Source organism: Dryas octopetala, chromosome 2 (assembly GCF_963921425.1).
Source record: "Dryas octopetala chromosome 2, drDryOcto1.1, whole genome shotgun sequence".
Classification (NCBI taxonomy): Eukaryota; Viridiplantae; Streptophyta; class Magnoliopsida; order Rosales; family Rosaceae; genus Dryas; species Dryas octopetala.
The window spans coordinates 14,587,326-14,614,006 of NC_141367.1; the positions used below are offsets into that span (position 1 = coordinate 14,587,326).

The window sequence follows — 26,681 nt, forward strand, 5'->3', positions numbered from 1 at the left end:
TATCAAAGTGATCATCCACAAAATAAGCATTGCCAAAATATATATTACAAATTTCAATTGGCCATAAGGCACAATTCAATCAGAAAAATGGTAGTGTAAAATCGTTCATACCAAAATATAAACTTTGCCATTTTTGATTTTGTACTTCCATGAGTACACTAGTGTTTGAAAAATCCGTGATTTTTAAGACAATTCATAACAAGCGGTGCAATACATCTCTTGAAATGGTATATTGATTTATGATGTTCGCATTTTTTAACATTCTCAATCAAACAATGCATAATTGGTAAATTGAACTTTTCCAAGCGAACATGAAGATTGGATTTTTTATTTTCATGAACCAAAAAGGGCAGAAGAAGGCGAGAGAGAAGTGGAGAAGGAGAATGAGAGGGATCAGAGGAAGCCTCTTTGGCTCGCACAGCAACTTGGATAAGAACCATCCATCCCAATATTAACAACATGAGGACTCTCAAATGATTTTCCTTCATTGCTTTTATACCCTTTTATTTCAAATGTTTTTTCGTTTAAAGGTTAATATATATACTCTAAGGTTTGTAAGGCATATACCGTTTGAAATACTTTAATCGGTTGAGAATTTCATATTCATGTATTTTATTTTAATTTTTAGTTTAACTTATTAAATTTTATTCAAACATAATATGTTGAGTTAAACAAAGAGTCGTAAATCAAATCCATATTGTCATTTATTTTCTTTCTTGTTGGAGATATATTTGTTTATGTATTTTCATCAAAATAATTTTTTTTGTTAATGAATTATAATGTTAACAGTTAAGTTTGAATTTGTGTTAATTAATCTAATGTGACACATTTAATGAATTATAGTGATGAATAGCATCTTGTACATCTTTTTGGGTATGAGAGTAGCTTTAGTGTGAAATAACTTTTGACTTTATAGAACCTATTATCAATATTGTGTCAATTTTTTTTTTTTTTTAAATATTACAGGGGAGGGGGAAGGGTATAAACCCGGGTGTGTAGGGGGAAGCTTTTGTCCTCGGCCAACTAGGCCAACCCCAATTCACTTGTGTCATTAGGTTAAACATAACAATTTATTCTCATTAGTTCATGTCTCCTTTGCTAGAAAATAACGAACATTAACAAGCCATATCATTCCATTAATGGACAAAATTAGTTTTAATTGATTTGAATAAAAAGCTTCTTGAATATTAATATATTCAAAACACGACATAGCCAAGTCATTGCAATGGACAAAAATTTGACTTTTGATCAAGCAATCTTTTTTAAGGTTGCGTTCACGCTAATCATGTTTACAAGATAAATTAAAACTTTTGATTAACTAGAAACTATTATAAATATATTGTGTCCTTTGGTTAAGCATAACAATTTATTATCGTCAAGTCATGTTTTTTGGTTAAATATAGTCTTTTAGCCACGTTTGGTTGAACGGAATGCTAGAATGGGAATAATAATTGTATTCATTTCTTGCCTATCCCAGAATTGTTTTTCCAACAATAAGAATTACACAAAAGACATTTTGAGTATCAACAGAAACATAACAAGAATTACACAAAAGACATGCCTATCAATAGAGACATACTACCCTTGATAACTTGTTCATGTCAACAAGATGGTTTACTAAGGACTAAGAACTTCACAAACTGGGATAATTTAGATAAATCATAAAAGGGTTAAGCAGTTGGAGTTGGAAGGGTTGCCAAAATGGGATGGAAGTGTTCATCCATTATGCTACGAAATCGAAATGGTGATCTAAGCCAGACTCGCATTGTACTTGTAAGGATTTTGGTTTACTATCACTCCTGTTTCTAGGACCTAAGGACTTACCTAGTCTAAATTCAACTCGCTAGGCAGTAGCTCCCAAAACTTAATAGAAACCTCACTACATTGAAGAAATGATTGTTGTTCTTCGTGGAAGTCCTTTGAGTATGGCAGTAAATGCTGAAAAATTTGCCTAGCTAGAAAAGACCATCTGACCACCCAAACCTAATTTAATCATGTCGAACAGAGATGACACTTCAAACCACAAGCCATAAAAGAAATACTGACTTCTATCTTTTAAAGTGACTCTCCATATTTATAAGACAGTAGATTGTTCCCCCAATCTTCCTCCACTTGATATCAATGACATCTCTACTTATACCAGCACAATATGACTTCCAAACACGAACCTAAAGGATTGAAGGTGTCTTGACCTATTAATAGAACACATGTTGGTCAAGGTGTCTTCAAAAATTTATAAGAGGCAAAACTAGTATAAAACCATGTAAAATGTACTTTTATCCAACGGATAGAAAATCTTGTCCAGCCATAAAGCCAGTGGAAAAGTAGTTTCATTACAACCAAGAGCATATTATCATTTCTCAAAACATCAAAAGCCACAGTTATCACACAATATAAACCTATGACTCTGGCACCCATCCTACAAATGTAGTAAGGATGGTTCACTCAAAAGATTTCAGAACTTCTACACTTTGCAATATAAAATATGAGGATTTATATTGCCCATACCTTCCAGAGGTTATCTCTGTCAAAGTATCCTCGACCAAGTTGAAAATCCATATAATCTGAAATGCGTATGCGTCAACTCTAAATAGCTGTAAGCACACTCGAATGGCAAGTTGAGTACAAAATCATATTTTCAATAAAAAACTAAAGAGGAAATAAAAATCTAAACTGAGGTAGCATCTAGTGATGCGTACTTATAAGCCTCAATCAGTATATGTAATGTACTGAAAAGGTTCTCATTTGCACCATGAAAGTGTAACTCAACATTGAAAATTTTTTAAACAATTATCTAAACTCCTGTCACCTTGTTTCTTCCAGGAGATGGAAGAAGCAAAGTGGCAAAGCAAGCAAAGTTATGTTTATTGGAAGAGCACAAAGTCGAGAAAGTTTGGAGGTAGCAAGCAATCTCAGGATTGTATCAAAAATTTGAACCCAGACCTGATGACTGAACTAATAAGAAATTTTAAAGCATGCTAAGGTCATATAATATAGTCATATAATATATATATATATATATGTATATATACAGGCCGCTTCAAGTGTGGGATCCCATAAATAATTTTATTTGTGGGATCTCTCATAGGGCTCACTCCATATAATATTTCAACGATCCGAACCGTCTATTTTTTAGGTCTCTATTCAAAGATCATTCTTGCAAAAAATTAGTCAAATCGGAAATCACTTGCCTATCTAAATTTGATCAAACAAATAGACGAAACAAATATTTTTGACAAAACCGTCTATTTGTTTGATCAAAGTTAGATAGGTAAATGATTTCCGATTTGGCTAATTTTTTGCAAAGATGATCTATGAATAGAGACCTAAAAAATAGACGGTTCGGATTGTTGAAAAACAACATGTAGTGGGCCCATCCGCCCCATCCCACATTTAACATTAAATGTGGGATCCCACACTTGAAGCTCCCTGTTTATATACATATATATATATATATAGAGAGAGAGAGAGAGAGAGAGAGAGAGAGAGAGAGAGAGAGGCGCCTTTTTTAAAATACTTACAATCATTCAACTCTAAGAAATTCAGTTGAGTTAATCACTTTACAGTAGATCATTAAATCAGGCCCAACAAAAATGAGTTAATCAAACAAGATCTACAATAATTAGTGATAACGACATTTGAAAGAAACCTGTATAATTTATACAACTATAACAAATTCTATGAATCTCTCATGTCCTTACAAAACCAATTAAATGAAAAGTATTCACTTGAGTAGATTTCCAACTCTGTCAAGGGAGGATAGTATTCATAAGGCATTTATATGTGTATACAAAGATGTATGTACAAACATAGATGTTGCACATCTCTTTGCATTTATTGAGTTTCCAAGTGGTTATGCAGTTGTAAGCCTCGTAATTCTTTCTTCCCTCCACTACAATGAATCTGATTTGGCGTTCCAATTCACTACGAATCCTGAGATTCTTTTTTCTTTTAGATTTCTCAAAAACAGAAAAAACAAAAAACCAACAAGGGAAACTTACATATGTTTAGCTAAAAATCTTGAGATAACGAATTTCTCACAATTTTCTTATGCCAATTTATTGTAAAACTGTTTTTTTTTTGGCTTTGCTAAAGTACGATTTCATCTGTTCATCTCATTAGATAATGAGATTTTATTTTTTATGACAAAAGAAAAACTACTTATAAGTTATAAATTGATCCATTCTCTGTAGGTCATTTTTTTAATCAGATGACATCTCTTCTCATACAAAAAAGAAAAAGAGAAAAAGTGTACTGGGTTACTGATATCACATTAAAATAAAAAAAAAATAAAAAAAAATCTAGTAAAAGTAAGTGAAGAAGGGTTCATAATCTCTATACAAGAAACTCATTATAAATTATTTAAATAAATTATTCTATAGTCTCTTTATTTTATCTATCAATTTGTTTTGCTTTTGGAATGAGTTCAGAGATAGAATTATATATATTGAGATTGAGAAAATTTTTTGGCTTGCATCTTCAATTCAAGTTCCATAATACGATTCATTTTAGCTAGCTTTACAAGATACTACGGAGTACCGACTATACGATTGATAAAATAAGTTTTTTGAACAAAGTAAAAACAGCTAATATAAGAACATAAGAATCATTGAAACAAACTGATTCATCACTATAAGGCAAGTTAAGCATATGTGCATATGTAGTACCGATGCAAAGGCACTTTACACTTACTAAAAGCTAAGAGTGATAATCATACCTGGAAAAACTGCAAATCCCTTTACTTGCATTGTTAGAATATCATTTTGCTAGATCAAACGTTCATCAAAGATAACTTCAAAGAAGCCTCCAGAGAAATGATGTTCTCAATTTCTATTTCCAGATTCTCATTCAAGAAAAACAAAAGCTACAATAACTGGAAAAACAAGACCTTCTTTTTAGGGATCAAGTCTCTGGAAGTTGTTTATAAAATTGAAATCAAGCACAATAACCATCTCTAGATCCATTATTTTTTTAAACTTGAACCTTCATTTCCACCTGATAAGTTTATGAAAATAAATCCAAAGCTATTCCTTCCAACTATTGTGCAAAGATAATATATGTTAGTAGTCCAAAAATAATCAATCAACATTACAACCCACAATTATATATCCCATAAATTTTAAAACCTTAACAGACCCATTTGCTTCACCTAAAACCTAAAGTACATAATTGCAGAACATGTTGATAACTGTAATGGCAAACACTACTAAACCAGCAAAAGTATTGATCATTCTTAAAATTCCAAATTCTTGGATGTCCAATACTTTATTATATCATATATGGGCACTTGACATCACCCTAATTAGTCATTATATACTCCACTCGCGGCCATCAGACCTTTCATCGCATCCCTCACTTTGACCAACATCAATATTACAATACCATTGTTGATCAAATCAATTGATAATAGCATTCAAGTAAATTCTCATTGTGTGACTCTGTCTGGAAACAACAAACAATAAGTTGATAGTTGATCATTACTAATTACTGATCCAAAAGAAAAACCATCAAAACATCATGGCAGCCACTCCTAATGGTACAATGCTTTATCATCCAGAAGATTGCTCTAGTCAAGATAAGACTGATCAACAATACATCAATAAGAGTCTCATTGGTCACATGTTGGTGTTAAGATGACAAGGAAGAAGAATATACAAGCAAAAGCATGCTAGATAGTTTACAAATAGTAGAACCCTGGATAACGAAGCATGACAAACAAACCAAAAAAAACAGCATGTTATGTTGCAAATTGTGAATCAAAACCGTAAATTCAGGCATGATCCACCTCTACTAATTGACGGTTTTTATATAGAGTGTTGACAGAACATGTCAAAGAGTGTAGCAAGAGAAACTTACTCCCTATCCTGACTGTAGACAGTCAGGTTAAGTTTGCACAGACCATTTTCCTAAGAAAGTTAAAGTACCAACGTGTTCGCCTTGGAAACAAAAATAGCTATAGAAACTCAATTTCAATGATAAAAATAATAAGTATTGATCCAATTTCCAGCTTGAATCATTGATAATCAATTATTTACATTTTCAGAGCCAGCTGAATAATAGTTAAAAGGGGCTCCATTTAAATAAGACAAATAAGGGTTAGGATAAATACCCAAACACTTAAGCCTTCACCACCACTTGTTTTGGTCCACGATCCAGCAAAAATCCAGGCCTTTCCCCCATCTCAGCTTCCACAGAAGGAGGTTTGTACTTTTTCTGGTACAAAGGATTCGACGTCAAGATCCTCAAGCTTGAATTCCCATGGATCTCCAAAACTTCAGGCAATCCATTATTACACCCTTTCGACATTCCCACGTCAATCCGAATTGCTCTCTCATTGCAAGCACCATTAATGCCAAACTCTTGTATGGTATGACCCATAATCATCCTCTTTGCACCGGGAATAGTCGCTAAAACATGTTCAAGCGCCGAACAATCGCACTTGTCCGCGAATTCGTCAGAAAACTTCCTCAACCAAACCACAGCATTCTGCCCACGACAATACTCCGGAGCCGTTTTGCCCTTCAACCCATTAATCCAATCCCTCACCTCCTCATTGATCTTCTCCAGCCCATACGAAACGTGTTCGGCCAAAAGTCCGCCATGGACAAAAACTGAGTCACCAATAACCAACACTGTCAAGTTCTTGGACAAGAACCGGACCGAAATCGGACCGTCCGGCCTCAATGCCGCAATTCTAGCCCTAAACCCATTCGTAAACTCTTCCTTGACTCTATTAAAACCCAAAGGAATCCCATCAAAGGGGTCTCGAGGCTTTTCCAAACTTGTACAAAGCGATTTCATTTGGTTCCCAATGCAATACCAATCGGCCCAAACCCTAAACTCATCCAAACCGTTCTTAGTCACATACCTGAAATCCCCCTCAACATTCATAATCTCGTGGTTCCCGTGCATAGTAATCAACGTGCCGCCGCATCTCGCAGCTTCTCGTCTCAATTTCTCAAGAAAATAGAGGATTTTGAGCTCGTCGCCGCCCCGGTCGAGAACATCACCGATCTGGACCACGGTGGCGGACCCTCCGACCCATCTATCCGACGCGTCAATCAAATTGGCGAGTCTCAGCGACTCCTTGGTCTTCTCGAAGTCGCCGTGGAGATCGCCGATCGCGATCAGGCGGTCCTGCGGAGGGTAATAGGTTTGTAACGGTGGAGGGGACGACGGAGGATCTGGGATGTGGTGGTCAGGGGCATTTTGGTAATTTTTCGGAGTGGGATCGGGGTTTTCAGGTAAAAGGAAGAGGCCAGTGACCGAGAAGTCGACGAAGGTGTCGACGAAAGAGGAGAGGAGACCGGGAAGGTCTTTGCATGCTGCCGCTGCTGCTGCTGGGTCTTCCATTTCTTTGGCTTCAAATTCTGTTCTACAGTTTTACTGCTACCAAACCAACCAAAGACTCAAAACGAAGGTGGGTGTATTGTTTTTTCTCCCTCGGTCCTTCCTGTCTTTTGAGAACGAAATTATCAACGCTCTTAAAAGACGGGTGTTTTTTTTTTTTTTTTTGGGTCAAAAAAGATGGCTGTTATACACTAACACCCATTTCTTCTCACTTTCTTTTTTTGTCTGTTTTTCTTCTCACTTTACACTCTTTTCGTTTAATTTATAAAATTACAAATTTAGCCTAGTATTATTTTTTATTAAAATTAAGCCTAATGCTAAGTTGCTAACTAAATGACACAAAAAATTTAAAATATATATATATAGAAGAGTGCTCTAAAACTAACTGATTAGCGAGTTAATACGAAGCTAATCATACTTTTGGAACTACCACATAACTAATCTCATAATCCAAACCATCATTTATTTAGATCATACTTCAAAGATCATCATTGCAAAAAATCAACTAAATCGGAAATCATTTAGTCATCTAATTGAGATCAAATAAATAGACGATCTTTTCGATAAAAGCATATAAATAAATGTTATTATAATCAAATGACTAAATGACTTCCGATTTTGAAGATTTTTTACAAGAATGATTTTTAAAGTAGAGCCTAAAAAATAGTAGGTTCAAATTTTGAGATTACATTGTGCGGTATGCCAAACAGGATTATATATATAGGGAGCGGCTCTATTGCGGATGGAAAAATTTGCGGATGAATAAGGGTGTAAAATTTTAGCCGTTAGATCTAATGAATGGCTTAGATTAAAAAATAAAAAAAATTACTTTTTTATTACTTTTTTTCCCCTTCACCTGTGAACCCCCTCCCTTTCTCTTTTTTCTTCTTCTCGCGACAGCAGCCCTTTTCTCTTTCTTTTTTTTTCTTCTTCTTCTTCTTCTTCTCGCGACCTCACCCTCTCTCTCTGATTTTCATTTTCTCCGGCGTCCCTCCTTCTCTCTCTCTCGACGTCTGGGGTGGTTGATGGTCGAGACACCGCCGCAAAGAAGTCAACGCTGCCGAAAAAACCCTTGATTTTCCCTCGCCGTTGATCGGATGAACAAGCTGAGGGCCCCAATGGATTCACTGTGGCTTGGGGAAGAAAACCCAGTGGTCTGTCGCCTTAATTCGCCGGAGAACGGCCGATCGACGCTGAGGCAATTGGTTTAGAAAGGGAAAGGGGGGTCACGGGTGAAGGGGAAAAGGTAATAAAAAAATATTTTTTTTATATTTTGAGGTTCGATGCGATAACGGGCATCAATTGGAGCAAGAATCTTTGTAATCTCAGAGACCCATTTTGCCTTTTGCTCTTCCTTGCACATACATTCGATTTCTGGGTTTGGGTTGGATGAGAAAGTGGATGCGAGACGCTATAAATGGGAGATTTTGGTGCAAAGATGTCATTTGAAAGCGAAATATTTGTTACAATGGGGTTCAAGAGGCAAAGGGAGGGTTTTGAGACGAGGGGTTGAGTTTGGAAGAGAATAATCTTCTGCATTATACACTCTGCTCTCTGCTCTCTGCTCTCAAGTCTCAAAGATGACAAATAAGAAGAGGTGACCGTTTGAAAGAACAGCCTTAGAAAAAAGAGAAAGGGAGGGGTTCACAGGTGAAGGGGAAAAAAAGTAATAAAAAAGTAATTTTTTTTATTTTTTAATCTAAGCCATTCATTAGATCTAACGGCTAAAATTTTACACCCTTATTCATCCGCAAATTTTTCCATCCGCAATAGAGCCGCTCCCTATATATATATAACATGAAACCTATTATATAATTTAGTTTCTTCAATGTTTTTCATTAATGTAGTTGATAATATGTTAAATAAATATATGGTCAAGTTTCATTCAAAATTTCCGTATTTTGATAACAATTTTTGTCTAATTTTGTCGAAATTGAAATTTCCATAAAAATTTCCGTCGAAATTTTTATCGAAAATTTCTTCGAAATCGAAATTTTACTTCTTGGCTGGATGTAAGTGTTAAAATAATTGGGTATGGTTGGTCATGATCGATTTTAAACGGGCTAGCCCAAAAACAACAGAAGCAGGACCATCCCCGGAGTGAGTCTTCAGTGGGGCGTGCCCCAGTGAGGCATGCCCCATAGAAGATTTATCCTCGTCCCCGTCTTAAACGGGTTGGGCCAGCTTGTTGTACACTCTCACTAGAAAATAAATACGACGCCGTTTGATATCACATCTATAACACAAAACCATAAACCCTCAGAAAAAGGAAAAACCTAAACCCTTTCGTAACTAACAACCAAAGCCCGAATCTGAGAGTGAGAAAATGGATCACATAGCAGCAATGGAAGAGCAGATGGTATCAGAGAGAATTAAACAAAAGCTACAAGAAGTCAATGTCGCTGCCCAAACCCATCTCTCTCCCGTCCAAGACCATGTCAATTTCACCCTTCAGGTATGGGTATGCGTGTATCTGTTAATTTCTGCTGGTTGTTTGATTTTATGTAAATTTTTCTTTTATATGGGTATGGATTCGACGTTGTTATTCCATTCCCAGCTGTTTGGTTTCTGAGAAAATGCCGGAAAAAATTGAAAGATAGTTGTGGTTTTGTTATTGCTCTGTGTTTGGTTGCTGAGAAAACGTAATAGGAAAATTAAATAAATTTTTTTTATTTTTATCTGGAAATTTAAATAAAGTAAGTGTGATGCTTTAATAATTAATACTAGAACAGAATCTCATTCAAGTGTGCGGTCTTCTGTGGGGGTTTCTTTTGTATAATTTTAATAGCTTTTATTTTCTGAAAGAAGAAATATGATGTGAACTCTTAGCAGACCATACAGAGTCTGATGTCTATGTTATATCCAAATATTAAAAATCTCAATCAAATAGAGCCAATATGAGATTTTCAGTTTATAAGGTACTAACTACTGAGTATTAGACTATTAGTATGTTTTCCTGCTTTCCCTCCAATTCTTGGGCTGCAAATTTGGGTGTGCATTGTCTCTAAAATTATCAACTATTAGAATTTTTTTTTTTTTTTTCTTTTTCACTCACACTTTGGGTGATGACTTTTCGCAGCAAGCATACTTCAAATGTGCATATGAGTGTTTTGATAGGAGAAGAAGGCAAGAAGAGATAAGTAATTGCGTGGAAAATTGCAGTGTTCCTGTTGTCAGTTCTCAACAGAGAGTTGAGAATGAGATGGCCAAGTTTCAAGTAAGTGTTCTTGTCCTACATTTCTAAGTGGTGAAACTCCTTGCATGTTCTCACCTATGGTGTTTTGAAGTCTTGCATGCTAGGAGTTCTCTGTTTATGATCTTAGGATGTTACTTGACCGATAATTACATTCAAAGGAGAGGGGTGTATGTTATTTATATGTAGGGGTTCTTATATTTGATTTTTTCAATGAGATATTTCATCTTGGTTTTTTTTTTTTTTTTTTTTATGCAGCCCCCTTACATATGTTCTCATTGTCTCTCAACCCTGTTCCTATAAGTACAAGCAGGATTGAACCTCTAAAATGATGTACTTGTAACAGTTGATGTACTGTTTTCCCTTATTTGCTTCCCTAGTCTCTAAAAGCTTTGAATATCAACTACAAGGCTGCAAAATCTTCCTTTAACTCACGCGAATCCCAAATCTCATTAGGAAATGAAACATAATGTGTAAGAAAAAGTTAAGAAATTGTAATGGTATGGTTTATGTAGGTCCACCTTCATTCATGAAAATCTTTATATAAACATTAGGAGGATCCTTAATGTATTATTGGCTACAGAGCTACCTTTCCTAACATATAAGTAATTCTTCAGAATGATAACCAGTGTATTCAGAGACATTCTTGAGGCGTACCTCAAGGTCAAGGTAAGGTGACAGAGAAATGCCATAGGGCATTCTGTGGTTCACAAGAAGCTTAAGAGGTGCGCTCCTGTTTCTCTTAAGACGTGTGACACACGCCTTGATGATCTCCCCTCAATGACTTGGTGCTTGCGCCATTGCAAGTACCTAATCTCTGCTCCTTTTTTACTTTGAAAAAGGTACACAGATTTTGGATTCGGTTTTGATTGTTGATGAAGTGGTGGAGGAAATAAGAAAAGAGAGGGGATAGTTCTTAAAATATATTTTGATAAAGCTTATGAGCATGTGGAGTGGGATTTTTTGGATATTGGTTTGGAGAGAAAAGGCTTTGGGGATAGAGGGAGGAAGTGGATTTGGGTTTCATGAAGTCTGCTAAGTTTTATATAATGATCAATGGGAGGCCAAGAGGGGAATTTGGTGCATCCAGAGGGTTGAGACTAGGTGATCCACTTTCAAATTTTGAAGATGGAACAAAGTGGCTCTGGTAGAAAAGCCGATGTTAATTTTGAAGTTGAAACTAGTACCACCTGTTATGATCAGAAGTACAGAAAGGATATCGACTTAACATTTCACATAAAACTCAAACATTATCAGAAGTCGACCAAAAAAATTTAAATAAATCAGAAGATATCCAAAGATATTTTGAATGTAAACAATAAGTCTGTTGAATTATCAAAACTTTGCTTGGAGGATGCTTTGATGCTTCTGCTAATACTATTAGTTATTGAATTTTCAGTTTCTCAGTATCATTTGCTTGAAAGATACTTTGAATAGCTGGCCTTGCTATTTGCCTCGTCTTCCTTTATGTTGATATTTAAGTTGTAATTTACTACTTTGAATGTTTCCTACCAAAAAAGAGAAAGTTGTACACATGTAGATGTCACAAGTCAGAGAAAGATGTCAGTGAAATTTATGTCAGAGAAAGAAAACAAAAACATAAACAGTACTTGTAGTTCGCATAAAATGTATGTGCATGATTTTCTGATAAATAAAGAAAAAATTGATAGTCACTGAAATTCAAACAATGAATGCTGAATTATGAACTTTATGTGCAATATTGTGAATCCTTGAATGCTGAATTATTAATACTGATATTTTAAGTGCTGTAAATTTAGAACTGAATATTAAGTACCAATTTTGGTTAAGAATTAAAATTAAATTTTTTAAGGTATTTTGATGAAAAACCAGGTGTATTATCTATCTATACTATTATGAAAGGGTTGGATTTTGGTGTAACTTTTGAAAGCCCAATTATGTCCTTTGTTGAAAAAAATCTTTAAAAAGAAATAATTTAATTTAAGGGTAGAACAGTGAACCAAAGAATTAAATAAAAATTAAAACTAAAAACTAACTGCAGTTTCTTCTATATAACTGTCACGTTCTCTTACCATAGTAAATTAAAAAGTATTTTGGCACATGCGGGAGTGTGTGTCAAGATACTAGTTTTTAAATAAAATAGGCTGGTAATAGGGTGGCTGTGGTTGTTGTGGTGGTGGTGGTAGTGCTAGCAAAAGTTCCAGTCAACGCCTGGATTTGACAATGCATTTGCCGACTTTGAACCAGCAATAATGGTGGTGATGAGTCTAATGACATTAGTGGCAGTTATTGTAGTATGGAGGACTCATGTGATGGTGGTGATAGTAATGATGGTCACAATGCCAATAGTAATGGTAGCATATATTTGGTGCGATAACAATGCAGGTGTTAATGGCAATGGTACTGGGCAATTGTCTCAAAGTCAATGGTGGTAGTAATGGGGAAAGATGATTCGTAAGCTGTTACCTGGCATATGTAATGATTAGTGATACATTATACATAATGTCGATTTTAATTTCAATTGATAAGACACCCATTCAGATGTGTGTCAAGGTTTTTGTGTGCCTATGTGTGAGTTTTTTTTTTTCTTCTCATTTTAGATATCTGCTTCCTTTTTATTATCTAATTAGTTATCTTCAACTATATTGAATGCAAAACTTTTATATTGAATGCAGGAGAGGTTGAGTAGGGCACTGATGGTCTGTCAAGACAAGTTTGAAGCAGCTAAGCTCCAACAGGTCAAAACTAATGCACTGAATGATTTGGAGTCATGTGTTGAACAGTCAACCCAAGATAGCATAAAGACACTGCCCCATCTTGCTGAAAGATTGAAGGCTTCCTTTTAGTTTTCGATCAACAATTGAGTTAAAAGAGTTCTGATAATTGGTGTTTTACCTTACTAATAGATATACCTACTCAACCAATGAGAATTGATAATTGGCATCAAATTCTTTGATGCCTGCTGGTAAAAGAACAGCCATTTACTTTCTGTTAAGTTATAAAGTTCTTGTTAGCAATTCATGATTTTGTAATCCATAATGGTGAGGAATCTGCAGACTGCCAATCCTGTTAAGTTATAAAGTTCTTGTTAGCAATCCATAATGGTGAGGAAACTACTGAGTGCCAATCCTGAGACCCATTTTAACGGTCATGAAATGCAGTGTGCACAAAGGGAAAATAACTAGAAACTTAGCCCATCTCATTATAATAGAGCATGCATTTTGACCTCTATATGGCTGCATGTCATACTGGAAAGTGATGGAAATAGGCTTGTGAGCTCAGGTATTGATATTGTATAGCTTATCTGGTGACTAATGTTGAATAGTGTTTCGGGATGCTGAATTACGTAAGAGTTCGACCCAAAAAAAAAAAAAAAAAAAAGAATTGTGTAAGAGTTCGACCAAGAATACAAGAGTTTATGTAAGAGGAAGGCTATGTAGGCACTCCTCTTTTTCTTTTATATATTCTATTTTTTTATTTGGAGAAAGAGATTTAAACTTGAAACATTTTCTAACAATGTGAAGAGAAATACTATTAAAGCATAGTTAGTTAATCAAGTACTTTTATATTTTTTTGGTCCGAAAGCTGATCGGGTGGTGGTGAACATTACCACTATGGTGGATGGTGGTAAACATTACCACTATGGTGGATGGGTGAAAGCACATATTTTTTTGTGACCATTTTGGTGAAGCACATGTGTTTTGTTAACACTAAAACATGATTGCCAAATAAAAGCCTACATAAATCATTTTGATGCCTAGCTTATCATGCCCCATGGAAGTGTTAGTCACCTAACTCTGAATTTGTCAGAAAAACCAGAATATGCAACTTAGTTTTTGAAACAATTTTTAAAACCTTTGACTCTTATACCACCATATAAATAGCAAATATTACTTATAGAAAACGGATCTATCTTTAGTCTTTTCACAAAATGCAATATATAGTCACTCCTCCAAAGTCGATATTTTCTTCAAAAACGTTAACCATTTATTTCTTTCGCTGCAAAGTAGGGTGTCTGGGTTTCTCTTTTTTTCTTTTTAACGCATAGAATCCCTAGCCAATTATATTGTCTTTCAGATTAAACCAATCGCGCAATTAACTCCCTTAAATGATGAATTTTCTTTTACTAACTTCCATAACCTTCTCAATTTTGACTTTAGATAGAGAGATTCAATTTTGACTTTGGTGACAAGGCATATAATATTATAGAATAGTGGAGCCAATACATTAGTCTACATGTCATCTAGCTGGTCCGCAATCACAAATAAAAAGTTTGGGTCGCATCTAATGTTCATAATAGAAAATGGGCTAGAATTGAAGAGTCCGTAAAATACATTTCTTGATACATCCCACCACCACCATTTTCATAGGAATCTTCGATCTCCTTCACAATCCTCCAAATCTGTCGAAGCAATTTTGAAGTTCGAAGAGTGATTTGCTTCAAAATTGCATTTTCTTCGAATTCATGTCTCCAATGGCTTCATTGCAAAGTTGTGATATGTTGAATTTCCATTCGGAAAGTTAAGAAGAAACGTTCTAGGGACAAAAGGAGTGCTATCCTCTCACGGTCATTGCATGGAACTACAAGAGTTACTCTGCGATTTCACCTTGTCCTTCAGGACATTATTACACAAATGATTATAAACTTAAACCTTCCACGACTAGCTTAGGTATAAGAAATCAAGTGTTAATATCTGAAACAACAAAGAAATGAGGTGTTGGGATTTTTATTCGTAATTGCAACCTCTAAACATAATTGTCTGCATATGACCAGTTCAGGTAATTCACAATATGTCACTAGTATTTCAGAACAAATGGCACTCCTTCACGGCTGGAGGTTTGAGATTCAACAGTTAAATCATGGGTTCGAGGAAGGTACACAAATAATTAGTTTGCAGCACTGCTCTCTCAAAGCATGCATTTACCTTCCCCCCAACCCCTCTCCTCTATATCAAGCATTCTGTTCAAGAAGAGCATAAGGAAAAATGCCAAAATTACAATGGTTGTGCATTGATGTACTGTTGTGAACATCCCCCTTTCTGGTTCCTTCAATAAGCAGAGTGGTGGACAAAATTATTATAACTGTGGGTTTGGGCGCATACATCGACTAAAACTACCAAGGAAAACAAAATTGCATATTCATTTGAAAGAATAAATAACGGGCTGCAATGGTGTCTTCCACAACACAGGTTACCTTGTCCTTGACTACATTATTACACAACTTATTTATATCAAACCTTTGATGGCATGCTTGCTTCAGCCTCTTTCTGGCCTTTTTCCTCCTCAAATTTATCTACAGCCATTTGTAGTTCGTCTGTGCCTCCAACAGCTCTCATGGTGTAGAAATACACTCCAAAGACAAAAGCTGTCAACCCCCCAGCAACTATAGCATTCTTTGTTTTAGGTGCAAGGCTCTTAAATCCTGACATCCCAGCCATCTCTACCAGCAAAGTTCTGCAGAAAATTCTGTTTATTGCTTTCAATGGTCAAACCAAAAAAGAAAAGAAAGAAAGAAAGGTAAATTTCTCTGTTGTCTAAAAGAAAGAACCTATCCAGGTTAAAGAAGACTCCATACAAAAGTGTTTCTGTTTTTGGATAAAATGAAAAGAAGACTCCAAAAAACAATTAAAAGTACAAACTAGGAAAATGGTGGCTCTACAAAATATATGTACAAAAAATATGGGAAAAGTAGTGGCATATCACATACAGCAGGCCTAAGTACTCCCATTTTAACTCACTGCTAATAAGAAACCTAAAACACTGTAGTATGATTCTTAAGTTTGAGCCTAAGCAGAAATTTTACAATCTGACTTAAATCTTTACAAAGTGATTTTATATACAAAGAAATTTTGTAATGACGGGTAAGATATGGACTTTTCGGGCCTCTTATGAAAGTAAATGCAATCTAATGTAGTACTATTCCAGGGTTACTAATGTGCATCTCAAGTTAGAACACATTATGTTAACCATTACAGAAGCCCAATGTACTCCCATTTAATCCACTACTAATAAGAAACCCAAAACAACCCTTCAAGATTAAGGAGGACGCAAAGAATGATCCATGTCAAGAACATTAAAAACACAATTTTGAATGGAAACAAGGAAACTGAAATATAAATTCCGAACTTTGAGTGTAAGCAGAAATTTTACAATCAAACTACCCAATACCTCAATCGTAACAAATTGAATTTATAATCCAAGAAAATTATAATGAAGTGTATAATATGCACTTTCCGGGCTCAACATAAAAGTAAATGTAATCTAATGTAGTAATATTCTATTGTTACTAATGTGCATCAAAAGTCAGAACAGATTATGTTAACCATGAAAAACATTCTACACTGGTTAATTCCAAAATATTAGACTAACAAACTTGTGTTTGGTCACTGAGAAAACAAACAGAAAAATACATGAATTCAGAATAGACTATAAATATAAATATTATGGGTTTCAAGTCTTCTTTTATTCTTTATGCTAACAAAAATTGAGCAATCAATCAATCATTCACCTCAACAGAGAAAGCTGAATATTTGTGTTCAACCAATCACTGCATAAGGAAAACCAAAATCAATTGCAAAACTTTGAGAAACCCAAAGAAATCAAACAAAACGGAAATGAATACATACCTGAAATGTGGAACTTGAACGAGTGTCTGAATCCAAACCAAAACCCTTGAAAAACCCGATTGTCTCTTCAATTTGGGGCTTTTGTGTCCCTAAAAGCTGCAATAGTGCTAACGTGCGCGGTGGGTGAACGGACACGTAGTCCGGACTGCCTGGGCCTAGCTATTAATAGCAACAGGTCCTGTTAGATTGGATTGGACTTTGGGTTCTGAGATTGATCCAAGTCTTGCCCAGGCTTAGCCTTTGGGCCTAATCTCTGAGATGGTCTCTGGACCAGCCATGGCCAGTTTTCTATTTTTCGTTTTTATTCTTTTTAAGTTTGATGATCAAATAAATAAAATAAAAATAGAGGGTGGCTATTCAGATCACTCAAAAATGCTGAATTGACCACCCTCTTTATTTATTTTACAAATATTCCTAATATACCCTTGCCCTCCCACCCACCCACCCGACCATCACTCTCTCTCTCTCTTCGGTGCGCCGCTGTCCGGCGAGACCACCACCAGTCAACTCGCATGCCTCTCCTCTCTCTCCCCATGATAGCCTTCAAACCAGAAAAGCCCAGAAAACTCGAACCCAGGCGAAGACCCGATCGGCCCCTTCGCCAGCGATCTTCCTTTTCCGGCAGAGTTGAGACGCTGGACCACTTGGGTTTTGTTCCCCAGGTCACGGCGAGTCCAACCCTGGTCTTCCCTTGCTCATCCGACCACCGTGCGCGGCTAATCGACGTCGTGAAGCTCCGTGGCTTTCGTCGCCGATTCTGACAAATTCCAACGACGAATTGGGTCGATCCATGTATGGTTTTTGATCCTCTCGTTGTGTTCTTGCTGTTGGTTAGATTGGTTTAAACCAAATATGGGGGTGGTGGTGGCAGTTGGTCGGAATTAGCCGGAAAAAATGGGGAAAAAAAATCTTAGGGTGGTCAACTCAGTATTTTAGGGTGGTCTGAATAACCTCCCCCATAAAAATATGACTGGGAATATTTGAAAAAGTTTGAAATTCTTTGGTGTGTTTGGATGGTGAAAAAAAAATTTGGAATTTAAACAAAACTCAGCATTAAGGAATTACATGCTCTAATGTTTTTGTTTGGGTCCATAAATACATAATTTTGTAAATTCTATGTGGAAAAAAAACTTGGGATTTAAGGGCTGTAAATTCTAACTTTAAATTTCACTTAAATTGGTATCATTTTCAAAATTTCAATTTTTACAAAAAAACAAAGTCGTATCCACCCATCACCTTGCCAATTAATCACAATACCACCACCACTGACACAATCACTACCACTGACACTATCGCTGCCACCACCGCCGCCACCAACACCGCCACAGCCGCTGCCGCGCCACCACCAACATCACCATCACCATCATGGCCGTTGCTGCCACCACCATCATCGCTGCTGCTGCCACCACCATCATCACTGCTGCTGCCACCACCATCACCATCATCGTTGCCATTGCCAACACCCCAATTTTTGCCGCCACCCGTGGGCCATCACCCCTACCACCATCGTCAACTCACCACAAACATTATTTTTATTGTTGTCACCATCATCATCACTCTTTCATAATTGATGCATCAAAAAAATAAAACTACTATAGAAATTTCGTATTTAAATTTATTATATTTACATGTTATCCAAACAAGAAAATTTATATATTCTAGAATTTTAAATTATATCGTTTTAAATTTCATCATTTGTGAATTCCTTAGTAGTTTCAAACTACTTCATCCAAACACACTTAGGTGTTGGGTTTATTGATTACAATATTTTTTGGTGTGAATAGCAAACATCTTTTCTTTTGATGGAATTTCAAAGTGAACACATAAGACTAGGCATGAATATTTTTTGGGAAAATCTATTTACATCCAAAATTTCATCACCACATTCAAACCCAAATTTAAAAGAAATAAGTAAACTTTTGCTAAAAATATCCTACCATATTTTCAAAATAACCTTAAAAATAAAAAAGAAAGAAGATAGAGGGGTGATCCCTATTAGGGGTGGGCACAGTTCGAATTGGCTTAGTTTGAGTCTCGAGATCGACCAAACTTGAACCGAATGATTACGTACCATCGTTATGATGGATTGGTTTGCCATTAAACTGGTGGCCGACCTAACCAAAAAACACATGCATTCACCTATCTTTGTTTTTTCGTTTTTTAAACGATTCAGCCCAATAGCTTACTAGTACTCTAGATCATTTTTAATTAAGCATAGAATCTTAAAGCTCATAACTTTTTATGTGCATAAAAGCCCACTTTAGTCCCCTCTATGGTTGAGATTTTGAGAAGCAAGCAATTCAATTAATACATACTAGCACAAAAGGCAATAATGAAAGAACTACTCACCACAACAGATGACCAAGCTTCATGTTAATTGTTCATACCTGTTTTTACCCCTCCCATAATTAATTTGGAGATGGTCATGAAAGCAACAATATATTTAATGGCTGGGCGAAGGCCTTGGTAAAATGATTTGGTTATATGACCTTGGAAAATATTTAAAATAAAAGAGATTGGTGGGTGCAAAGGTATATATATGTCCAAGAAGTGGTGCAGACATAGTTTTTGCATCCTGAAGTGTTCTTTTGGTGGGCCCACTCGATCTCCATTAACTTTTGTCTATGGATTGAGAGTAAAAGAAAGAAGCATATATAGGGATGAATTAATGAAACACACGGCCAAATGCTAGCCATCCTAAGCCTTTCGGCTGGCCATGATTATTTGTCTCTCGGCTGGCCATGCTTGCGATCTCAAAAGTAACTCATCAATCTTATCTTATTTTATAGCTGTCCACCACTAAAATCATTCATTTATAACTGTTTACCTACTTCCAAAAGTAAATCATTCTATCCACACATATATCTACCAAAACTTGAAAATAAAGTGAAAAGGCCTGAATATAAAAAAAAAAAGGGATAACACAATTGGGAAAGGACTAACAATCAACTCCCAACACAAACCCCAAAAAACTCATGAAAATGTGAAATTCCCAGCAAACTCTTTGCTCTCAAATTCAGCCGTGTGGCTTTTTCATTCTCAAAGTTCTCTATATTTTCGTTTTCATATATTTCAAGCTCCCTTTTTGTTGCTTCTAATTTCTTTATGCATTTTTGTCAAGCTCCAGATCTTTAATTAATATTTATATTTTCTTTGTTGTCTTGCGCGCTGAGTGTAAGTATAATTACATCCACACAATACACAAAACACAAGCCTTATCATATTAACCAATTGTCATTCCAGTGCCAATACCAGAAAACAACTCTACTGACCTGGTGAAGCCATTATGCAATTGGATTAAAGCACACAAGTGAGCAGCAACAGCCTTCCAATCAGCACAGCTCGAGTCTCTCACGCAATGGGGCAGAATGCATAGACTACTTACCTGCTGTGTGACCAGGGACCATGCTTATATAGAGTCCCCTGAAATCCAAGTCCCTCCCATTAAAGGATTCTCGGATTTACAATCCTCATGGAACTCTATATGCATCAATTACTTAATTCCTTTGTCTTGTATAATTGTATAAGTCCTTCAAGTGTATAAGTATCCTAGTCCTATACTGAAAAGGTTTTCTGATAACAGTCAACTTGCTTGTACATTAAGAAGCGTTGGTGATTTGCTGATTCCTAAATGAACAAGGAATGTCCAACTTAATCTTACATTCTCCCACTTGGACAGTCATTGTTCCTTGTCAAAATTCACCTAGCACTTTAAGCAATATGTAGGTGCACTAGACTTGTTATACAGAACCAAATTTAGATCAATTCTCATGAGATGCAATGTTGGATATCAGACTATGAGCAGTAACAGAGCTATTAAATATGCTCAAACCATTCATAATCATTGATATCTACAATGCATCTCTCGAAAATCGTTCACAAGATATGAAAAAGAAAAAATTAATTTAGTTTACAAGAATGTTGTAAACTCAGTTCTTTCTGTAAATTCTACATTCCTGTATGTAAAAAATTATTAAACTCAATGGCAAGATTCATGTATGCATGATCAATCAGTGGACTTATATCACTGACTGCATTTACTGTAAGACTTAGTCAAAACCAAATAGATATACATGCTGATATCATTTATGTATGTATGTATACAAAACTGAACTTAAAATAGGAATTTGTTAAGAAAAATTAAATAGACAAAACTAAAATCATGATTGGTCTATTTCAATTCAACATATCCAAAAGTAATTCTTAAATTCAAAATGCTAAAATTTGAAAAACTTCAAGCACTTAGTTTCTACAATCTCAACTAAAATTGCAGTAAACCAACTTATATATATATATAGGAACAAAATGAAATGATTAAATGGGTTTATGAATGTCTCCCACTATTCCTAAAATTCTCACTGAAGTGCAGCATCTAAGCTCTCAAGAACTCCCATGCTTGCAACATGTCGTTTGAAAACATTTACTGCCAATGCTTTAGTAAAAGAATCTGCCAGCTGATCTTGGGTATTGACATGCTCTATTTGCAATTCTCCAGATTTTACATTCTCTCTTACCATCAAAAATTTTGTGCCAATGTGTTTAGATTTCGAGGTCCTCTTGCTATTCTTCGAGAAACTAACAGCCCCACTATTATCACAATATATTCTGATGGGATTTGATACTGACTTAACCATTTTGGCCTCTAACATAAAACTCTTTAACCAAATAGCATGTACTGCTGTCTCATAAACTGCAACATATTCAGCCTGCATGGTTGAAGTAGTTGTCAAAGTCTGCTTTACACTTTTCCATGAAACTGCTGCTCCTCCAAACATGAAAATGTACCCTGTAGTTGATTTCAAACTATCCACAGACCCTGCAAAGTCTGAATCCGAAAAGCCTATTAAATCTAGTTCTTTCACTCTCCTGAAAACCAACATGTAGTCCTTTGTTTTCTGTAAATACCTGAGCACTTTCTTCCCTGCAATCCAATGAGCTTGGCCTGGATCCACCTGATATCTTCCCAACATTCCTACTGCAAAAGCTAAATCAGGTCTTGTGCATGTTTGGGCGTACATCAGAGACCCAACCAGTGAAGCGTATGGCTTGTCTTTCATGAACAATCTTTCTTGGTCATTTGTAGGACATTGTTTCTTGCTGAACTTGTCTCCCTTTGACATTGGTGAATCTCCTGGCTTGCAATTCAGCATGTCAAAACGTTTTAGAACCCTCATAATGTATGCTTGTTGCGAGAGTCCCAATAGAAAATTCTTTCTATCTCTCTTAATTTCAATTCCTAAAACATATGAGGCTTCTCCAAGGTCCTTCATTTCGAATTTATTGGACAGAAAAGCTTTAGTTTCATGTAACAAGACTTTATTACTACTTGCTAGCAGAATGTCATCCACATAAAGCACTAGGAAAATAAAATCACTCCCACACACTTTAAGGTATATGCACTCATCAGATGAGTTTTCTAGAAAACCATAAGAAGAGATTACTGAATCAAATTTTACGTACCATTGCCTAGATGCTTGTTTTAATCCATAAATGGATTTCTTTAATCTGCAAGTTAAATGTTCCTGTCCATTCTTTATGAATCCTTCAGGTTGTAACATGTAAATTTCTTCCTCTAACTCTCCATTAAGAAAAGCTGTCTTGACATCCATTTGGTGTAGCTCTAGATCAAAATGTGCCACCAAAGCCATAATAACCCGAAAAGCATCCTTGCTTGAAACTGGTGAAAACGTCTCATTGAAATCAATCCCTTCTTTTTGAGTGAAACCTTTTGCAACCAACCTTGCTTTGAATCTTTCTATGCTACCATCAGGGTTCTTTTTAGTTTTGAAAATCCATTTGCTGCCTATTGGTTTGAAACCTTGTGGGACTTCAGTCAATTCCCATACCTCATTTTTATACATTGAATCAATTTCTGCCTTCATTGCTTCATTCCAGTTTTGAGAGTTTGCATTATTAATTGCTTGTGTGAAGTTCCTTGGGTCACTTTCTTCTCCAATGTCAAAATCCACTTCCTGCAAATACAACACATAATCATCTGACAAGGCTGACTTTCTTTGTCTTGTAGAAAATCTTCTCGGTGCATCTTCAACCTGTTGTTCAAACTGATTGATGTCTGGTTGTGGATTGTCAATCTGAGCTGCATCTTGTGGCTGCTGAATGACTGGATTCTCTGGCATAGGAACAATTTGGTCTGGTATGGAATAAGCCAAGTCGACATATTCATTTTGCACTTGTGTTCTATCAGATAGTTCTAAAAGCTCTAAGTCACTTAATGCCACTTCATTTGATGAGACTGCTTCATCAATAAATTTAGCTATGTTGGTCTCCATTATTCTGTTGGTGTGAGAAGGACAGTAGAAACGAAAACCTTTTGATTTTTCAGGATAGCCTATGAAAAATGCACTTGTAGTTCTAGAGTCAAGTTTCTTTTGGTCTGGATTGTAAAATTTTGCCTCTGCCCTGCAGCCCCATACATGAAGATGCATTAAGCCTGGTTTTCTTCCTGTCCACAATTCGAATGGGGTCTTGTTTAAAACCTTGCTTGGAGCTCTGTTCGTGACATAATTTGCTGTCTTTAAAGCCTCTCCCCATAGGAATTTAGGTAGTCCAGCTGTACACATCATACTCCTCACCATCTCCATAAGTGTTCTATTCCTCCTTTCAGCAACACCATTTTGTTGAGGTGTGCCAGGAGTAGTGTATTGCGCCTGTATTCCATGTTGCTGCAAGTATTGTGCAAAAGGGCCCAAGTGTTGTCCAGCTTCACTATATTTGCCATAAAATTCTCCTCCCCTATCAGACCTGACAATCTTAATTTGTGTTCCCAATTGCTTCTCAACTTCAGTCTTAAAAATTTTAAAAACTTCAAGAGCTTGGGACTTTTCTGAAATAAGGTACATGGTGCAAAAACGAGAGAAATCATCTATGAAAAGAATGAAATAAGCATTCTTGCAGATGGTTCTACACGAAAAAAAGGACCACATATGTCAGTGTGGATGATTTCGAGTAACTTTGTGCTTCTGTTTGCTCCCACTTTTCTAGTACTAGTGGTCTTTCCCTTTATGCATTCAATGCAGTCACCAAAATCCGAAAAATCAAGCTTGGGAATAATATTTTCCTTTATTAAAACTTGCATCCTTTCTTTGGATATGTGTGCAAGTCTTTTATGCCACAACATAGAAGAAAATTCATTTGTTCTAGATCTCTTGTTTGCAGATAACATGTTAATCTCTGTTATGTTATTATTTTCTGAACAAACAAGTTTCCAATGATCATTTATCAGTGTAGCATTACCAATCACAGATGAAAATTGAGATAATTGCAAACCATTCTTATTAATAGAAAAATTAATATCTTTCCTAACCAACTGAACAACCGAAACTAAGTTCCTTCTTAATGAAGGTATAACAAAAACTTCCTCTAATTCTAAAAGAAAACCAGTTGCTAATCTAATGCTGACAGCTCCAATGGCTTTGACTGCTACTGGCATCCCATTTCCTACTCGGATGTTGATTTCATCCTTCCTTGGTGTCCTCCTTGTGATACCCTGCAAGGAATTTGCAATATGTATGGGTGAGCCTGTATCAATCCACCAAGAATTTATAGGAGAATCAACAAGATTAACTTCCAAGTAAAAACAGTAAGGATTACCTTTCTTAATCATCCATGCCTTCCACTTATCACATTCTTTCTTAAAGTGGCCAGCCTTATGGCAATGAAAACATTTAAACTTATTTGTTTTCACTGCCTTGAGGCCATCTGGAGTGGTTTTGGAGCTGCTGCCTTGGTCTGGTGTTCCTTTTGATTTAGAAAAATTTTTCTTATTGTTTTTGTAAACCTTCTTACCAGAGTTGTTGGTTCCTTGTTGGACGAAATTAACTTCTGCTACAGCCTTGCCCTTTTTAAATCTCTCTTCCTCCTGAACACACATCCCTATCAGCTCATTAAGAGTCCATTTCTCCTTTTGAGCACTGTAGATAGTGATGAGATGTTCATATTGATCTGGTAGTGAACACAGTACTTGATGAACAACAAATTCATCAACTATAGGTATCTTTAGAGCCTTTAGTTTTGCTGCAATGTCAATTAAAGACATAATAAATTCCCTTACACTACCTTTTCCATCGAATTTCTTAGTGGTCAGTGCAGCCATCAAGTTGCTTGTCTCTGCTTTTTCGGATTCCTTGTACTTATCAGTGATAGCCTCAAGATAAGCTTTTGCACTCGCATTGTCCTCAATCCCTCCCTTGACTATATCAGCCATAGCCCTCTTCATGATCAAAAGTGACATTCTGTTTGCCTTCTCCCATTTTTCAAACTTGACCTTTTCTTCTTGAGTACTGGTTGCAGTTAGTGCAGCTGGTTTGTCTTCCCTAAGTGCTAAATCCAAATCATTGAGTCCCAGTACAATTTCGATGTCCTGCCTCCACTTCTTGAAATTGTGACCATTGAGGGGTTCAATGCTAGTAAAACTCATAGATGCTGCATTTTAAACTGAATCAATCAAAAAACATACTAAAATTTGATTCACAAAACTGTATTGTAAATGCCCCACACTGCATAAGAGCCTTGATGTATGACTCAAATTTGTTGTTCATGCAGCAAGGATCTTTTATAGTCTTTATTATGTCATGAGTTTGTTATAAGATCACTTGTTTCGAGTATTCATTGCTGCAATTTGTTTAGCAGTAAGAACAGTCAAAAGAATAACTTGATCTTATAAGTAGCTCATGACATAATCGATTCTGGCCTTCAGTAATTAGATGGCATACCAATTTAGATGATGCCAACTGATGTCTATAAATGCAGAATTATTATTATTTGATCTGTGCTAAAAATTGTTATCTTGAGTATAGTTTCCATGTTGCAGAAGTATTTTTGATTTCTGACAACATGAGAACTATGATCAAGAGTAAGAACAAAATTCTTTTAATGAGTTAAGCAAAAAAGAATTATTGCACAGCGGAATAAAGGAAAAAAACATATACATGATTCAAAACAAATAAAACATGCATATTACTGAGAGATAAATTTAATACATGTAAAAATTGATATGAAAACTTAAGATACAATCAAAGCATCATGCAATTAAAATACCCCTGTAAGCATGATATAAAAAAAAAAGACATGTATTTCACAGGATCAAGAAAAATATACTTATGTGAGTTATTCCTAAAAGATCACAATAACCATAAACCAGAAAACCAAAATTTTAGTGAAGAAACTAAATTCATGTAATATGGTATTAAAGCAGAGAACAACGATATATGCTGAATCTTGGTCTTTAAATTGTGTATGGTGGCTCTGATACCACATGTAAGTATAATTACATCCACACAATACACAAAACACAAGCCTTCACTACTACAAAATAGCAATCAGACAACGGATTTTCACCGTTGTCTAAGTTTATAATTTACCGTCGTCTAATCGAGTGTTGTCTATTCATACCCCCAATAGACAACGGATTTTATCCGTTGTCCTGGTGCACCTACACAACGGTTATAGATGTACCACCGTTGTATATACAACCTTTAAAATCAATGATTTGGAAGATACCGTTGTTGAGTGCC

The 26,681-nt window shown here is 35.8% G+C and overlaps 3 protein-coding genes across 6 annotated transcripts; 1 reads left to right on the top strand and 2 right to left on the bottom strand.

The window, feature by feature from the left end:
• Positions 1-5,954: 5,954 nt before the first annotated feature.
• LOC147293328 (Calcineurin-like metallo-phosphoesterase superfamily protein) lies at positions 5,955-7,485 on the bottom strand. Its single transcript, XM_086232752.1, has one exon. It carries the CDS (start codon positions 7,351-7,353, stop codon positions 6,118-6,120), a length of 1,236 nt encoding a protein of 411 aa, XP_086088878.1. The 5' UTR covers positions 7,354-7,485; the 3' UTR covers positions 5,955-6,117.
• Positions 7,486-9,607: 2,122 nt separating this feature from the next.
• On the top strand, positions 9,608-13,511 carry LOC147293329 (uncharacterized). The gene is made up of 3 exons (XM_086233730.1): positions 9,608-9,805; positions 10,430-10,567; positions 13,198-13,511. The coding sequence occupies exons 1-3, from the start codon at positions 9,677-9,679 to the stop codon at positions 13,366-13,368; spliced, it is 438 nt and encodes a 145-aa protein (XP_086089856.1). The 5' UTR covers positions 9,608-9,676; the 3' UTR covers positions 13,369-13,511.
• A 1,987-nt stretch (positions 13,512-15,498) lies between these two features.
• On the bottom strand, positions 15,499-17,271 carry LOC147293330 (cytochrome oxidase assembly protein). 4 transcript variants are annotated; one of them, XM_086232954.1, is made up of 3 exons: positions 17,149-17,263; positions 17,031-17,069; positions 15,499-15,976 (listed from the first exon to the last, which is right to left on the bottom strand). In XM_086232954.1, exon 3 carries the CDS (start codon positions 15,958-15,960, stop codon positions 15,754-15,756), a length of 207 nt encoding a protein of 68 aa, XP_086089080.1. In that variant the 5' UTR covers positions 15,961-15,976; positions 17,031-17,069; positions 17,149-17,263; the 3' UTR covers positions 15,499-15,753. The 4 variants fall into 4 exon arrangements, with proteins under 4 accessions (XP_086089080.1, XP_086089082.1, XP_086089081.1 ...); XM_086232956.1 differs by having other exon boundaries at positions 15,499-15,988; positions 17,149-17,246; XM_086232955.1 differs by having other exon boundaries at positions 15,499-16,006; positions 17,149-17,213.
• Between the last annotated feature and the right edge of the window lie 9,410 nt (positions 17,272-26,681).